This window comes from Rhipicephalus sanguineus, chromosome 6 (assembly GCF_013339695.2).
Source record: "Rhipicephalus sanguineus isolate Rsan-2018 chromosome 6, BIME_Rsan_1.4, whole genome shotgun sequence".
Classification (NCBI taxonomy): Eukaryota; Metazoa; Arthropoda; class Arachnida; order Ixodida; family Ixodidae; genus Rhipicephalus; species Rhipicephalus sanguineus.
This window is the reverse complement of record NC_051181.1, coordinates 142,042,210-142,059,648: the sequence shown is the minus strand read 5'-3', so window position 1 is coordinate 142,059,648 and position 17,439 is coordinate 142,042,210. Positions and strand designations below refer to the sequence as shown.

At 48.3% G+C, this 17,439-nt stretch overlaps 1 protein-coding gene across 1 annotated transcript; it reads left to right on the top strand.

Moving 5' to 3' along the window:
• Window positions 1–1,325: 1,325 nt before the first annotated feature.
• LOC119396589 (uncharacterized) lies at window positions 1,326–4,110 on the top strand. The gene has a single exon (XM_037663864.2). The coding sequence runs from the start codon at window positions 1,929–1,931 to the stop codon at window positions 2,298–2,300; it is 372 nt and encodes a 123-aa protein (XP_037519792.1). The 5' UTR covers window positions 1,326–1,928; the 3' UTR covers window positions 2,301–4,110.
• Window positions 4,111–17,439: the final 13,329 nt, after the last annotated feature.

The window sequence follows — 17,439 nt, the reverse complement described above, 5'->3', positions numbered from 1 at the left end:
CGCCACTTCACTATTAAGATTTTTGTATGACACACTTACATTGCACATTATTACTTTAACAGACTCGTAACAGACGGCCTCTCACGAAACGCTGCTCATGTGGCAGTTTCATGCAGATATACACGTGTCTCTGGAACCACGTGTTTGATCAAGTAAGGCAGTATACACGTATACTAGCAGAACTACCACGTTTTAATGTTTCATCCTTTCGTATTATATTTAAGCTATTAGCACAGCTGCTTAGGTGGTGCTGGCTTAGGTGGGTCTTCAGAACAGCCCCGCAAAATTTGTGAAACACGTACAACCAAACAATGATGCACACAACAAAGGCGTTGAACCACAACTTCAAACGTTACGCACATGTTTGGGCAGTCTGGGCAGCAAAGGCAAACCCCGTCCTTTGACGAGACATGTTGAACTGCCCAAACATGTACGCAGTGTCTAAAGTAGAGGTTAAGAGCCTGTGTTGTGTCTATCATTGTATGGTTGTACGTGTTTCATAAATTTTGCGCAGCTGTTATGAAAATAATAACACAGTATTTGCCATATTTCAAATGGATTTTATATTTCCCACACTTATGATGCTACTTACTTTATGCCCCCTACAAGGTCACTCAACATCTATCTATTGTATTTAATTTCTCATTGGCGATTCATGACGTGGTCTGAATCGCCAACGACAATAGCGAATCGTCAGTACCTATACGGCCCCATTTGGCCCTTACGCCACAAAACACTACCATCATCGTGGATCCCGCCGGTAATGGGCGTTGCACGCGTACCCAGCATACCTGTAGGCCCCGGCCTGGGCCCGGAACAATTCGGGATCGCGGGGCACAAAAGGTCCTGACATCAGGGCGAATGCCGTCTCTGTTTTGGGCATCCCCGTTCAACTACGGGCTGGATCGCATTTCGAGACGGATAATCTTAGCGAACGACTGAGCGGAGGCTCGCTGAATTCGGCGGCATCGCGGTGCGAGCTGACGGTTTGAAGATGTATTGAGAAAGATGAGGTACAAAACTGGAAAAGCAGCGACGCAAGTTGGCACGGTCAAAGCAAGACAGCGAGAAAAAGAAACGTGAGGTCGGGGTGCTAGAAGAGGCACAAAAAACAATGGGAGAGAGAGAATGGGAAATACGACACACAAGGAAAAAGGATTAAGCGAGAGCCGTAACGGGAACGGAAAGAGAAAGGAAGAGGGAGAGGAGGTAAGGGGGGGGGGGGGGCATTGCGGTACACGCTGCAAAAGCGAGCGGTCTCTCACGAGGCAAGCATGCACGAGCGTATAGTTGGGCCACGTCGTAGCTGACGTGTGCGGGGCTTTGAAGTGGAGGGCTTGCGCCAACGGGGAGGGAGGGGGGGGACGTGTGAGAGAGGACGACCGCAATAGCGTGGCGTTTCCTGCGCTGATAACGCCGTCGACCCGCTCGCACGCCGCCCGTATACGATGGTCTCAAAGTGCACTCCGGATACCCTCGCTGCCCCTGGCCGACGTTCTACGCTATCGTCGCGCCTCTATTAAAGGACGACGGCTCCTAACGCTGCGTGCGCATCTTCCTCTGGCAACGTGGCTCCGTTGGGTCAGCGCGAGGCGGTCAGAACACCTGTGTAGCTGCGGCCGGCGCTCGTCGACGGAGGCTTGTGACAACGCCGACCTTCAAAAGCACTGCGGTCTCTCCCGCAAGGTAGGCCGTCGCAATACACAGCGGGGACTACAAAGCGAGCTCTCTCTCCGCATCGGTCTTGCTCGAAGAAGGAACTCGCTAAACGCTCTCTCGCTCGAAACGCATTGTTCTCACAAGAGCGAGCGGCGAAACCCCCTCGGAGAAGGTACACACGCGACACCTGCGACGGCTGTCAGTTCTTTACCTACGCAGATCGGCAGAGGCATACGAGTGCGAAGTTGCTGCGCTGCAGGAAGGAAAGAATGGAGTGCTACGAAGACCCCGAGAATCCGGGCCAGGTCTATGTGCGTCTCCTGCGTCAGGACCTGCTGGAGGAACTGGTGACGTCCAAGAAGCGCGGAAGGTTGGTCGTACTCCTGGTCGACAAGGAGTTCCTCGTGTACCGACCGACCAACGGCGTCAAGATGACCTCTCCGCCTAACGTCGAACTCCTGGTCAAGGACATCTGCAAGGTACTCGGCCGGGACCGCTGGAATGCGGCGTCCAAGAACCACGGCACGAAGGACACGTCGGTGCACATCTTCACGGACATGGACCTCTACGAACTGTCCGATTTGCTGGCCAAGGAACTGGACGTCAGGGTGTTCTGTCACTTGTTTCATCGTATAAGGTGACTCGTCGGATTTGCCTGCCCCCCTCCAGTACGTTTTGTTGCGACCAGTGTCGTATGTAGTCGTCCTTGCGATGTGACCCAAAGATGACTCGGCACCAGACAGCTTACTAACGCTGCCGTTCGAACAGTCGGAAGCAGCACACAGTGCTACAACTGTATATTTGCGACTGTGTCACGCAGTTGTTGCAACGTTGAGAGAAAATTCAATTTGTTCCTGACATCTGCTTTACTGAATGTTCTCCCGGGCAGCTGCGTACACTTGATGATTTTGTCGGCTTCACAGCGGCGAGTTATCGGTCAGTGTGTCAAGGGCGGTATCCATGTGTTCAGTTCAGGGGATCTTTTTCTTTTTCTATCGCCTTACTGGATAACTCGATTGTATATGTGCGTGCGTGCTTATGGTTCATGTGCGAAACGGAACGTGACGCCGCGTTGATCATGCCGAAAGATCGTGATTTTGAGGGTGTCGGTGCGTGAAAAGAACCTTCGGAGGGGTGTAGAAGCGTCGGCGCCTGGCTGGGCGCACCTAGCACCAAGATGCGTGCAGTCGTGTGTGGAAATGTGCGCCGTGTCAACACGTGTAAAAATTTTTACAGCGACCTTCCCAACCTGTCCGGCAAGGCTTTGTAATAGCCACCACGCGTGCGGTTTACTTGTACCTTTTTTTTTCTTTTCGCGCTTTGCTTGCTATTTTCTTTTTCTTTCCTTCCTTTTCTTTGCTTTTCTTTTTCTTTCTTGTTTTCCTTTCTTTTTCTTTCTTTTTTCAGCGTTGGTATTCAGGGCTTCCGCATTTTCTCACACGGTAGGCTGATTGCCGAATCTTTGCGGAAGGTATTGACCTGCACCGGGATTACAATTTTTCAATCATGACTACGATTTAAGTGCAGGCGAGGACTGCCCCTGTTCGAAATTTTCGTTGGTTATATTTTGCAGCCAGTTTTAAGTTTCCCGATACCATTCAAATGGGATCAACATGTTACAAGAGTCCAGCCTAAAATTTTCCAAACTTTGCATATAGATGTATTTGTTACGATGATTACGGAGCAATAGAGCGAGAGTGCCAAAAGAAAATGAATACATTAAGAGGATACCTCGGAGCTGCTCGTTTTTTTGTTTTATTTTCTTACCGAAACAAATGTTTTTTTTTTAATTTTTCGGTGCTTACGAGCAAATAGGAGGTTCATTCGCAAAGAGAAGCAGTAGGAACAAAGCTTCTTCCAATCCGACCTGCAATCAAAATACTTCCTAATTAATTATTTGAGCGAAGACAACTCAATTAATTATTCCTCTTTTATAGCACGCGGCGACTTTCGCGTGCCTTTTATAATGAGATCTAAATATTAGCCCTTGCAATTCTGGATTCTTGCACTGAATTCCGGCTATGAGACATCTTAGCCACTATATAAAAAAAAAAATCAAACCCTCGGTGCTTAATAATATGTCGCGCTTTCATGCAGATTTGTTTTTTACGACTTTGAGGACGTTTTACTTGCTGCCTTCGCCATGGTTTCGTGTTTCCAATGGTTGCGTGTCTCGCACTTTTTTCAACGGATATTGTGCTTCGCGCGCTCTTGCCCTGGCTAGATTGCGAGCCGAGAGCTACAAGAAGCGTGATTTTCTTTCAGTGAACTGAGCACAAAGTGTCACTTTATAATTAATTCACAAGTTCACAATGTGTCTATAATGCCCGCATACGCACACAGAAAAACACAACGGTGCGTTTTTATTTATTTATTTTTTTCCAAGCACTTGCCTTACTACGGATTTTGTACAAAGAAAATAAATGCGCATTTACGCCATCTTGAATTCGCCTCGTTGCCTCTGCGGATGAAGTCTTTGCTATCGGTCGCATGTGACGACCATGTTGCACGAAGTGGGCAATGCCCGGTTATCTTTCCATGCGTTTTGTGTCGCCACCAACTTGGCAATCTAAAGCCCGTTTTCGTTAGCATGTATCGCAGCGCGCATATTTTGCGATTTTTTATTAGTTGATCAGTATTTAAGCTTCGTGTAAGTATGCGTAATGAATGGTTTTAAAAGCGACTAAAAGTCAAAGGAGGTTCCAGAAAGGTTATTATCGTATACAACAACTTAAGCCGTACTGCTGGAAAAAAAGAAAAAACAAGGAATGAGGGGCGCGAGAAAAGAAAATACAGCCAGCTATTCACATTGTTCTGCTTTCCGATTAGACGTATGCGTATCATCGTTCATACGATATCTGAATACGCCCGCTTTCTTTTCTTAGCTTCCCGCGTATGCTCTGCGCGTTGTTTTTAGCTCACGCTGAAACAACTAACAAGTAAAAAAAAAAGAACAATATCGATCTGTTGCAGTGTGGGTGAAATAGTTACGTAATACTACATTTTTCCGCGGGAGATAATTTGTTTCACATCACCAGCTGAGGTAAAGAACCATTGTACTCAGCCATACTTCGTGTGACACGTATAGGGATGCACAGACCGACTGTCTCGAGCTAAGACACTCTTCCGGTCCACTGGCTAACACAATCTGCGCATTAATTCCACGCAGTGAGACACTTTTTGCATTCTTCTGGGAGAGACAGGCTTCAATGATATTACCACACGCACTTCCGTTGCTATTTTTATGTATACCCAGCCCGTTACACATGTAACCACTGCCTTGCGCAGCGGGCGCCGGAATGTCTCGGAGTGTTCCCGATTATTTTAGAATCTTCCGTTTATTCGGGAACTAATGCGGGCACCAACGATACCACTGAAAGGTTCCGCTAGGGATGCATGAGTGCCGACGCATTTCACAGTTGAGCAGATTATTCGACGACTGTGGGCACCGATATCGTTACACTTTGAGTGCCATTCATTTTCTGGACAGAAGTTCGCCCAATAAAGAGTTTGATTTTCACCGGCTGCGATTGCTTTCTCCGCCCTCACAACCACGTGACAGTATACAGTCAAACGCCTTTATAACAAAGTGCTCGGGACCGCTGAAGCAAGCTCTTGAACTCACTGCCTTGTAAAGCTCCCGCACAGCGCACGATGCAAGGGGCGTGCGGAATTTTAGGGGCGAAGCTCCTTAAGGCGGCACCCGTTCGTCCCTCGTAGTCGTAGTCGTAGTCCGTAACCAGTCTTACGCTTTGACCTCCAAGGTGGTGCCGGTGGGATATTTTTCCTGTGCGTTGTTGAACAATAAAAAATTCGCAGCGCTAGCTAAAAGCCGACTTCTTCTGTCTCTCATTCCCATTAGCAGCCATTCTTTACCTCCAAGGTAGTGCCTGGTGAGATTTCTCCTGTGCGTAATTAAACAATAAAAATTTTGTTCAAAACGCCGTTTATTGATGAAATAAACCAACGAAAGACGCCAGATGTTTTGTAAAAGCAAAACGGAAGAACGCCAGATGTTTCTAAAGCAAAAGGAAAAGACGCCAGCTGCTTAACGAAAGACGCCAGATGTTTTCTAAAGCAATGGTTTTCTAAACAATGAAAATTCGCAGCGTACATGTAAAATTAAAGTGAGCTGCAAGTCGTCATAACTCATCGAACCTTTAGTATATACGCGCCCTATCTCACGTCGGTGATGATGTACTGGGCAGAATTCACGGAAGATTCACGGTTTACCGATGAACCTCCGTAGCTTCGCCCACTCATCATCATGCACTCCGTGGATATGCTGTGATTTTTTGTTGTTCAAGTGATGCGGAGTTAGACACTTTCGTTGTATAGGCGTTCGACTGAAGTTTAGTGTTATGATAATTATTGGGTTTCTACGTCCCAAAGCCACGATATGATTATGAGGGATGCCTTAGAGGAGGGCTCCGGAAAGTTCATTATACAGCCTGGATTTCTTAGAAGTGTACCTAAATCTAAGCAGACGGGCCTCTAGTATTTTGCCTCCATCTAAATGCGGCCGCCGTGACCGGGATTCGATCCCGCGACCTTCGGGCCAGCAGCCGAGCGCCATAACCACAGGACCACCGGGGCGGGTATAGTTTGCCGAGTGTTATGGGTGCGTTTTGTTGCGTTCTGCTTGTGTCGCGCACTTTGTACGTCGTCTAAGTTTTCATCACACTTATAACGAGCTGCACGTTAGGCGTTTCGTCAGGTACGCCTATCCAGTATTCATCAAAACGCCTCTCTTCCTCCCTCCTCTCTCTGCCTGTTTCGCTCTTTCATATACCCTTTCGGCAATGCACGTAGTAGAATTGGTGCAGATGCGATCGAGTGTCTGGAATCAGCGTTCAGAACGCGCCGGAGGGGGGTCGTTACACTCTTCGGGCAGCGTCAGCGTAAAGCCGGTGTCGGGCAGGCGCACCTGTCTCGCTGACGCTTGCGGGGACCGATGCAAACGTTGCCCGCCGTCGCCGTGTGGCTTCCCCGCCACCAACCTCAGCCCAGGAATGCATATACGCGCCTTTTGCGGGACGATGCGTCGCGGCGCGATGTATAGGTGTGCGAAAAATAGGATCTCGCTTGCCAGCGCCACTTCGGCCGTATAGCGCGTGACGGCATTTGCTGATATGATTTAGTTTGGTTTGATTTGGTGTGGTGGCTGTTGTTGTTATCCTCTGAATGTGGCTCATACCCAATGCAAGAAGTTGGTCGAGTAGTGGGTGAACTTGTCCGATATTTTCTGTTGTGCATCATTCGTAGAAGCTATAGTTAATTAATATATTAATTTGAAGTACCAATTATTGGTAATGAAATATTTAAGGCAGGCAGAATTTAGCTAGATGTTCTTTTAGTCTCGCTGATGAATTCCTCAATGGCGAAGGAAACATCCCTGTGGCTACATCCCAGAGTAGTTGCCCCAAAAGAAAGAATAACCAGCTCTGATACTTCCAGGCCCAGCTTGCGAAGAGGTGCTTCTGTTATTCTTTTCCTCAATGTCGTGTACCGGCGACAGGATAGAAAGAAATGGCCAATGTTTTGCTCCTGATTACAGAAGAGGCACAGAGGGGAAGTCACTAAACCTGCTCTATGCAAGTAAAATTTGAGGGAGCTAATGCGGCAACAAAATTTCGTTATGGACACTTCCATCATTGTTGCTTCATCAACACTATGACATATACCTACTCTTGGGGATTGGCCAAGACTTGGTCATCTTAAGAATTATATGAAAAAAAAACAGCATATATAAAAGAAATACGGCGATTGCCGTATGCTTCGTGGGTTGATTTTGTTTTCGAGACGAAGAAATAACTAGAATTTCATGCACAGTTGAAACGACTGGTCTTGTTCGCTAGGTGCTTGTTCTTTAAATGGTAAATCAAACCGTTGTATCGAGATTGAAATAAGATAGTGTGACTGTTACAACAGTGGACAGCTGACGTTTAGCCATGACTCACTAAGGAAAAAAAAGACCAACAACAAAAATAATACAGACGGAAAATGCTGCTGTCGCAGTAAAAGTGTTCGGAGCCGAAGGAAACGCTGAAGTCTGCGCTCCTTTTTTTCTTTTTTTTTAGCTTTAGAGGCAGCAACGTTCCAACGACACTGAGTCATAGCTCTTTGTAGGTTAAACATCGTGTGCCACCCTGTTATGATCTTCGCGAGTGTGTATAAACGCAGTACGGGTCAGTTCCGAGAGCCGTGTTTCAGGATATCCAGGTGGTTCAAGATCAAAACATCTAAAGAAGGAGCGAGTCCTTGGGCGTACACTAAAACACGCACACATAGCGTACCTACATGCTCTGAAAGCCACATGCATGCACTCGCACAGCACATGAAACAGGCACCTGCGTATAAGCACGCGTAAGCGCAAACAAGAGTAATACGCTCGCGCGTCGGATTGCCACAGGTGCGTTTATGCCTTTCGCAAAAGCGACAAAGGTTGGCGGCGCCCCGATTGCGCTAGCAAGAGAGGGCGAACCGATCCGCTGCACGCCGTGATCACTGGAAATGCGCCGCATGTACGATAATTCCGGTAGTCGGAGGGGCATGCGAAGCAACAGGAGGTCGTTCGCTCGACCATGGCAGATTCATAATGAGTAAGCGTACGAAGCAACGGGGATGGCATATCAGTTTAGACTTGTAGCCTGCGCTAGGTGATGGCGGCTGAAGAGAACGAGAAAACCGCGTAGTGGTAGCACAAATGTTTATTCGATTGCTTGTTATTGTTAGTACTTTCATTAAACTTAACTGAAAGCTCAGCAACATGGCTCGCAAGCTTTAAGTCTCGGATTCATAGTAGTTTAGACCGCGAGGGAAGCCAGAGTTCACTTCGAGTAGTTACTACTACTACTAAGACTACTACTAGTGCTACTGCTGCCACTACTACTGTTATTCTTACTACTACTACTGCTACTGCTACTACTACTACCACTACTACTTCTACTACTACTACTACTGCCACTACTACTGTTATACTACTAGTACTACTACTACTACTGCTACTACTACTGCCACTACTACTGTCACTACTACTACTTCTACTAGTACTTACAACGACGACGACGACGACGGCACAGGGACAGCTAAAACAGCTTCACTGTAAAACAAACAGGAGGTCAACACGGCACCCTGGCGGCGTACTGCGAAGAACTAATGCAGCAAACGCAGTCGTACATTTATCTTTAAATAAACGAAGCCATGAATAAATAACGCTGAAAATCGAAGATAAACGTTCGTTACGTCGGTTTGCGAGCTACGTCGAAAAATGTGCACTTATTGGCCGGATTCATTGGGGCGTTCGGCTTGCATCGGAGCGCCGCCCCAAAATGCGGGAAGTTCTCAAGCGGCACGTTGCACTCGTCTCCCTTCTTCAGGGGTTTCTTGGAGCACTGCTTGTAGCAGTAGGTGAGAAAGAGCGTCTGCTCGTCGCTGAATTCCTCCAAGTGGGGCGTCCTAAGTCCACCAGGTCACGATAGTCGCCGGCCACAGCGTCCTTGAATCCGGCGTAAGCCAGCTCGAGACGGATCACGGCGGGAATCATGGTTATGGGCCGCCACCTACGGGGTCCGCGGTGGTGCCAAGCTTGCAACTCGTCCTCTCGGCGTATCCACCGGATGACTTGGGCGCGGGACCCCACCAGTTGACCTGACTCCCATTGTACGCCACACTGGTCGTTTCGCGCGATACAATCGAGCCCCACGCGCCGTACTGAATCGCTAGGGAAGTTTGCATGTAGAACAACGGCGGTTACAGGCTTGGACCGCAGCCCCGCCACGGTGGTCTAGTGGTTATGGCGCTCGACTGCTGACCCGAAGGTCGCGGGATCGAATCCCGGCCGCGGCAGCTGCATTTTCGATGGAGGCGAAAATGTTTGAGGCCCGTGTACTTAGATTTAGGTGCACGTTAAAGAACCCCAGGTGGTCGAAATTTCCGGAGCCCTCCACTACGGCGTCTCTCATAATCATATCGTGGTTTTGGGACGTTAAACCCCAGATATTATTATATTATTATTATAGGCTTGGACCGCAATCTGAAGCGTGTTGGGAAGATAGAGGCACCAGCTGAGCGCAAAACGCGGAAGGAAGCGTACGCTGAAGAGTTCCCCGAAGAGGCTCTTGTTCCGCAGCCTGTGCATTATCAGGGAAGTGGTCATCAAGTTTTCCATGAAGTTGGAATTTATCGAGTTGGTGAACACGGAGTACAGCTCGTGTTGGCGCTCGACGTCGAACAATTCGTACGACGGCAGGACGATGCGGGTCATGTGGTCCACCTTGAGCCAGACCTTCTTCTTGACGTCCTGGGTTATCCAGGTGAGATTGTTAATCAGCTCCTTGGACTTGTCCTTGGTTCGCTTCACGAAGCTGCTGACTGCTGACGTGGCCCGTGACGGTGCCGAACCTTTCGTTCAGGATCCTTAACGCGCCGAGCACTCCCAGCCTGTCGTCGACGTAATAGGCGCAGGCCTGCTTCTTCAGGTCTTCGGCGTTAGCCCGGAAGCGCAGCATCGGGGAGCCGCTGGCAGCCCATAGGTGGCTTTGTATGAAAATCCAGGTCAAGCCGATTATGAGCGCTCGCTTGCTATCCGCGTAAGTCGTCAACAGCTCCTCGAATGCGGTAAATATGCCGACGTCGTCAACTATGGCCCTAGAGTTCGGTGTCTAGTTGAACTGGTCGTCCTGATTGACGAGCATGTCCATCCACATGGCCGAGGGCACCGGCGGCGTCCTGCTGTCGAAGTCGCTCGCCGCGAACCATTCCTGATTGGCGTCGTCCAGGAGCGAGCGACGCTTGACGTCGAGGATCTTGTCCTCGACGCCATAGTTCTTCGGCGTTGGCTCCCACGTCGGTGGAGCGGATGCCCATGAGCTCGAAGAGACTTCGCACAATTTTGCGGTATTCTTTCTCGCTCCAGAGATCGTCGATTCGCGCTTTCCAACCGATGCCTAGGTGGCTGCGACTTATGAGAAGCGCGGGTCTCCCATAGCTGTAGATGGCGCCCACGTCGAAAAGGAAGTTCATGTCCCACCTGGAGTAGTAAAAATGGGCAGGCATACTTTTTCGAAGTTGCGATATACCCACTACGTGTTCGTAAGGGAATACGCGCAGTAATGTGTGTGCCTGCAGTAGCGGGTGGCCGGCTTTAAAGCAATAACTCGTTATGCAATTCATGTGGCATGACGCCCGATGGCAATGCACGCTTGCACCACGTTTTACTGCGATATTACATCTCGTACCGTGACACCTGTACACAGGACGCGTATGTCTGTGAAGCATGAAAGTTAATTTCAGTGGAGTTCCGAGCATTGGCGTGGCTCTGTGGTAGAACGCCTGCTCACCACGCCGAGGACCTGAGTTCTATTCCACCTCTGGTACATCATTTTTTATTAGTTGCATCCACGGCGATTTTTTCTGTCACCGTCAAAGATGATTTTTTGCTCACAACCAAGAAAGCCCGCACCAACACTGGTGTTTCTGCAACACGGGATCTTAGCGTTAAAATTTAACTCACCGCATTAAGTCACTCTTCCGCAGTAGTGAAAGCAACACTCTAGCCGCGAGAAGACGCTAGGTGATGCAAAAGGAAATACCGTCAGCGACGTCGCCTTCAAGTTACCGCGCCAACGCGCCGTAACGTCATAGATTTTGACGGCATTTGCTAGGGCCTATATAATCCTCTATCGGTAAGAGTGGATTACATTGTGTTTAAGGAAGCCAGGGAGTTAACGTATGATTTAAGCTGGGCCAATGTGGAGCAAATAAAAAAGAAAGATATTTGAAATCTGTGACGGCACATTGAAACTCATGGAGTGGGGTTTCCGCGCTAAGCTAATGAACCTCGACCTCCGTTCTCTGATTTAATAGTGAATCTATGTTCTAAAGCTAACGACAATAGAGTTCTCAAAGCACAACTTTATTAGCCTAACAAACTTCGTGCATCACTTCCTTGCGGCTGTAGTACAATATCATGTAACATTGTCGCTGTCACTGCAATGGTACGAGAGATTCGCACCTGATCGCTAGGTTGAGCATCATGTCGAGTGGGTGAAGTGAGTCCGTGGGCTGCTTTTCCGGCCACAGTAATACCAGGTCGCGCTTGAAATCCAGGAACACTTTTAGATTCTTCTCCTTCAGCTTGGCAGCGTTAATACAGCTCTGATAGAAGGTCTGGGCGGCAGTGACGTGCTTGTCGTCTCGTTCCATAACCTGAATCACCCTGTGTCGGCAAGAAAGTTATCGGTTCGTGGGGTTCAACGGGCAAACAGCTGCGAAATTTCACTTTGGCTCCTTACTATGATTTAATAGTATACTGAGTTTCAAAAAATCTGCCCGAAAATTCTAAAGAAAATTCAACCAGCTCCGCATCGCGGACACCGATGAAACATCGAAGCTGGTGGCGTTGCCTTCGCCAGGCTAAAGCATTTCTGTGTTTTGCAAGCCTTTCACGTATGTTGTATCGCTGCTCTTTATTAAGCACTCTTTGTGAAGCTTTGGGGTGGTAGTATAGTTTTATTGCAACTTGACCATACCACTTCTATACACAGGTTTACAAAAAATCCTTCGCTTAAGGTGCTCCGATATGTTGTATCACTGCCCTTTATTATACACTCTTTGTTAAGCTTTGAGGTGGTAGTATAGACCGTTTTCACGGAGAGGAGGAGCGTAGCCTCGAACCGGTATATTTTCACCGCTTTCTCTCTCTCCACCTCGGCCGACCGCTGCCGCTGGTGTGTGCGGATTCCCGAGTTTTGCACTGCGTGGTGCGTGAGAGGTCAGCGTGTTTCCATTTTTCGACGCGCTGAAGCAATTGTGCTGCCGCAAATCGAAATGATGGACGAGGACAGGTTACCCAGCTACCATTGCGCTGTGTTTGGCTGCGGCAACAGCAACGGAAGCCTGAAGGACTGGCAGCCAAGGCATGCGAAGTGCACAATGCTTTTAAATGACTTCGCTTCTCTCAGGTCGCACGCCTTCTCCCGCAAATAGTATATTATATGTGGTGTCTTCACTTATGGCCACATTTTCAAGTCATCAAACCAGCTTGTGATGGTGCTTGGGTGCTGGTACACTTTATCATCTGCACCAAAGAGAACCAATGTCAAGGCTGACGATTAATACACAAAATGTTTGGCCAAGAGTTGTTCTCTCATAACATCAACCTCTCTGATTTCTATGCTACAGCACATGATTTACAATGCCTGTGGCTAGAAAATGTTCCATCTTTGTGCGTGCAATTTCGAGATTATCGTATTAGCACTTTCCAATCTACATGACAGAAAGGTCTGCATGACGTGTGTGCTTTGGCGCAGGTACGCGTCTCGAACGTTTCGTCGAGAGCATGTGCTTTCCCGACTTGACAATTTTGTGACGATAACTAAGGTAGCGTTATGACAACCGCACGTTTTTTTTTGTTTTTTTTTTCGCGCGACAACCTGGGTATCGTGAATAATCGGCCCAGGTTCGTTAAAGCCAGGTCGTTACTTGGACACGTGCGCTTGTCGTAATGCTTCTCAAATACTCGCCAGAAAACAAACTGACAATAATGTTACCAAAAGCGCGCGCCCTTTCGGCGTATCGCTAGTGGCGGCGGCTCGCGCCGAAGCGAACTTACGCCATGTCATGCTTCCAGATGTGCAACAGGCTTATTTTCATTTTATCATCGTGTTGTTTCTACGCCGAATTTTGAGCTCACCCGTCGTACATCTGTTTCTTATCCTGTGCAACGATCAGAGGCCACAGGCTTTTAACTACGACGGCGACACGAATGAACACAGGCATCGGTGTTTGTGCTCCTGTCGTTCCATGAACATTGTATTGCGACGTGCTAAGCGGAACCAAATGGTCTGTTAGGGATTATAGTTACGTTTAACTTGCATAATCACGGCTCGGAAACCCGAGAGTCATCTTAAACATTAATGCGCGCACCTAGCGCGCAGCCGGACAATGGCCTACGTATTCGCTCGTCTCCATTTACGTTTCTCCGATTACTTCGAGAGTTGTCCTAAATTTAACGCTCTCTTATAGCACATATTCCAAGAACCACACCGAGGTCAGCTATAACAAAACATACAAAGCAATTGCAGTTTACACATGCTGCTTAAGAACTGCATTGGCATTCTACTCATCGTCGGCACTGCTGCGGGTACGTCGCGTGGGCCACAGCTGCTTGCTGTTTCAGCCATTTTGAAGCTGACAGCTTAGCGATTATTTACCAGCGCCTTTACACTCGCGAAGCGTTGCTCTGTTTTGCCCGTGTACCGCGAAGAACAGCGATACCTTGTGAACCGAGCGTATATGCTGCATACACCGCCGCGGAACCCCACACACCGGAAGGGCGGCGAAACATCGCAGACGCTAGACGGCGCTGCGGCGGTGGCGAGCTTTAAAAATGGCAGCCTCCTTGTGAAATTGGTGTATAGCCACCACCTTTTATAACCAGAAAGTATCACGTGACAGTGGTGTGACTATGGTAACGCGCACACAATTTGTTGGGCTAACTGTTGCCTTCTTCCTTTTTAGTGGAAGTTGTGTGCAGCGGGATTTACCAAATTTCTGTGGCACATACGCGTTTATGATGATGATAGTTTGCTGATAGGCAGCACAGATTTCTACGGCACACACCTGTTTGTTGGGCTAACGGTTGCCTTCATTTTGAGTGGACCAGTGGTGAGTAGTGGGGTTTACCCAATGTCTGTGGCGCATTCCCGTTTATGACGCCCACAAGCGTATACCACGAATACCGGATATGAAAGGCTCGATCAAGAACACCTTCGCTGTTAAAAAATAAAGAAAATGGAATATTTTCTCGCTGCCTTCATAATTACGCTTTCTGTAGCGCGGCAGACATCTTGAGATGGCTTTATACATCTATCACAGCACTAGTTAAAGAAAGAAATGAATTAACTATTTAGTTAGTGGAGCCAGGCGGTCTGGGTCCAACGGGAGAATTGGAGTGCTTCCTGCTAAGAGCCCATTGCAGCTTTGAGATTTCCAAAGAGCGGCCCATGCACTATAGTGCATATGACGTAGGCACTATATAGTGCGCGTGAAGGACAGGGTTAGAGTACGGTTGCCTCCAGGAACCCACTGAATTTTTCTAGAAGTGTTTACTGATGTCCCCGGCTCGTAGCTCGACTACTTGAGGGATTTCGCATCTCGAAAAAAAGTTCCGAAAGTTATTTACAGGCGCGGTCTCTTGCCACCTTGTATGCAAAGGCCTTGTTGTAGAGAATCGACCACGGCTGTTGGAGACCAGCTGCGTAGACACAGTACCCTACTGAAACGTTCCGTATGCCATTCCAATAATTCCGTATGTTTCCGTAAGAATCTTACGGAAATGTATGGAAAATATACGGAAAACATATGGATTCCGCATGGAAACATATGGAATTATTGGAATCGCATACGGAACGTTTCAGTAGGGTACACAGTACTGAGCACAGTAAGCAGTACACAGTACAAACTGCGTAGAAGCAGTACACAATAGAGAACACAGTAGACGAGCTGCGTTTGTCTACTGTGTGCCTCTCTTCGTCTTCTTCGGCATCTGTGCTGTTCCCTCCACTGTGTTGAACTAACAAGCCAAATCGGACATTCTGCCCGACTTTACGTCGCCAGTTATACGTACGGAACTACTAAAGTGTGTACGAATGGTTTAAGTAGAGGTACGCACCTTTGCACGCCTTCAGCCATCTTGGAGGCTATGACCGACTCCTGGGCGTCCTGTCGCTTGCCTCACGTGTATTTGTAGACGTCGACGCACGAGTCTACGCTTTGGTCGATGGCCCTGCTGACGGTCAAACCGTGCAGGAAGCAGCCCTCGAGTTCGCATACGGCCACCTTCTGCTCCGCCGTGGATTTCCGCTTGAGGAGAACGAAGAACCCCGCCACAGCAGCCACGAGCACGACCGCCGCCAGGCCACCCGCCATGAGTTTCCAATTGTGGCGCTTCATATCGTCGTTGGCTTGCCCGCGTGCCGCATGTTTGAGACCCCTGGACTAGGCGAAACAGTGTACGAAAATTCGACCAGTCTTGCGTGCAAGCAGGCTTGGGTTTCAATATGACGTCAATGTGCTCACAATTTTTCTCGTCTGCATCGTCTCGGCGTCGTGTACAATAGACTTTCTTTTTGAAGACTTCGATGCATCAGTCAGTCCGGATTCTCCGTCGTGCTTCTTATCCGCGACGGGCGCCACCTGAGAGCAAATAATTTTTTTTAATGAGTAGGACTAGTGGAACCGTGTGGCGAGCAACTATATCGCCCGTTTTCTGTCCGAAAGGATAAGCTGTGCTGTTTTCTTCACAGCCTATTATCACAACATACAAACACTGATCGTAAAGAACTGATCGAGAGTAACACGAGCAAGTCGGTGTTTTATTACCGTGCGCTAGCGACTTCGTCTTCGGGCCTTTTTTAGATGCTTATGCATATTCAGGCGAAAGCCTTATGTGCCTCATCAAACGCGAAAAGTGACCGCCAGCGTGAACACGACGTGATGCAAAAAATCATTATGACGTCAAAGATCGCCAAAATCTACGACGTCACTATGACGTCAGCGTCACATCGTCGCTTTGTCAAAGGCCGGCCAGTCCTGGAGAATCGACTGAGGAAAGAAAGATCTCAGCGAGACCACTTCTGGCCTTGTTGGTACGACATATCGTAAGCATTATCGCAGACTGTTAGGATATATCTGACATAGGATATGTCCTATGTGCAGGACATAGAATATGCCCTGTCTTAAGTCATAGCAGACTTATTAAGACAGGACAAGACGATGGGGGCACACACAAGCAATGTGTGGCTAACCAGCGATGGCTGGTTAGCCACACATTTTAGCACATGTGGTTGCTCTTTGCTTTTTGATGAGCGTTTCACTGTGAGTAGGCACTGTGATGAAACTACTGGATTAACCATTGAATCACCAACTATTCATATGCTTGGTCGGGATTGCGTTAGTACGCCGTCACTATCTTTGACACAGAACTATTTTTTTCTCGATGCAGCTGTACCTGCGCATGCCTGAGTATTAGTCATTCAATGTATAAATGTGTGTGATCCGGGTTGAAATAAATAATTTGTTGAAAGTTAGCGCCTGTGTGTGTCCCCCTTCTATCTTGTCCTGCCTTCATAAGTCGGAGCTAAGCTCTCATGATAAGAGGAAGGTGGCTTTCGCTTTCGAGTCGCAGGTGAACGCATAAGGGATCACGTCAACTTTATTCGCATCATTCTCATCTTCATCGGATTCAGGAGAGACGAGACATATGCCTATCTCCCAAAGAAGCATAGTCCCGGTGCGCAACTTAAGCGCATCAGTGCGCTCTACTGATCAAAACGCGCTCACTGTTGTGACATTTCCCCTGAAATAGAACACGTGCTGGTGGCGCTATGACGTCACTGTCTTCTTGGATTGACGTATGTCAGATAGGACGCGCGTGTAAGTGTCGGGCTCTCTGATGTCACTGATTAGTTTCCTCAGATAGCTTTGAAGGCCGCGCCGCGTGAGTGCCTTGGTGGTTTTCCGTTGTACTGCACGTTGCAACAAACACGTGTTCCAGCAAGTGGGCTATCGAGTCAAGAAGATACTACACTCACCAACACGCACGAAATACAACAAACGAAAGTGATTTGGACAGTTACGGTTTAATCCGCACCACATGCCCTACAGGCTGTTGAATACGTGCAAGGCTGTTAAATAAGCGAAAGGGGTTCACTTCGATTAATCTCCAGCACTATCCGATTCGCAATGGACTGAGGTTCAAAATTATGGTGGCTAACT

Excerpts from the sequence above, each read along its gene's own strand:
- LOC119396589 (XM_037663864.2), top strand. The coding sequence starts at position 1,929 with ATGGAGTGCTACGAAGACCCCGAGAATCCGGGCCAGGTCTATGTGCGT.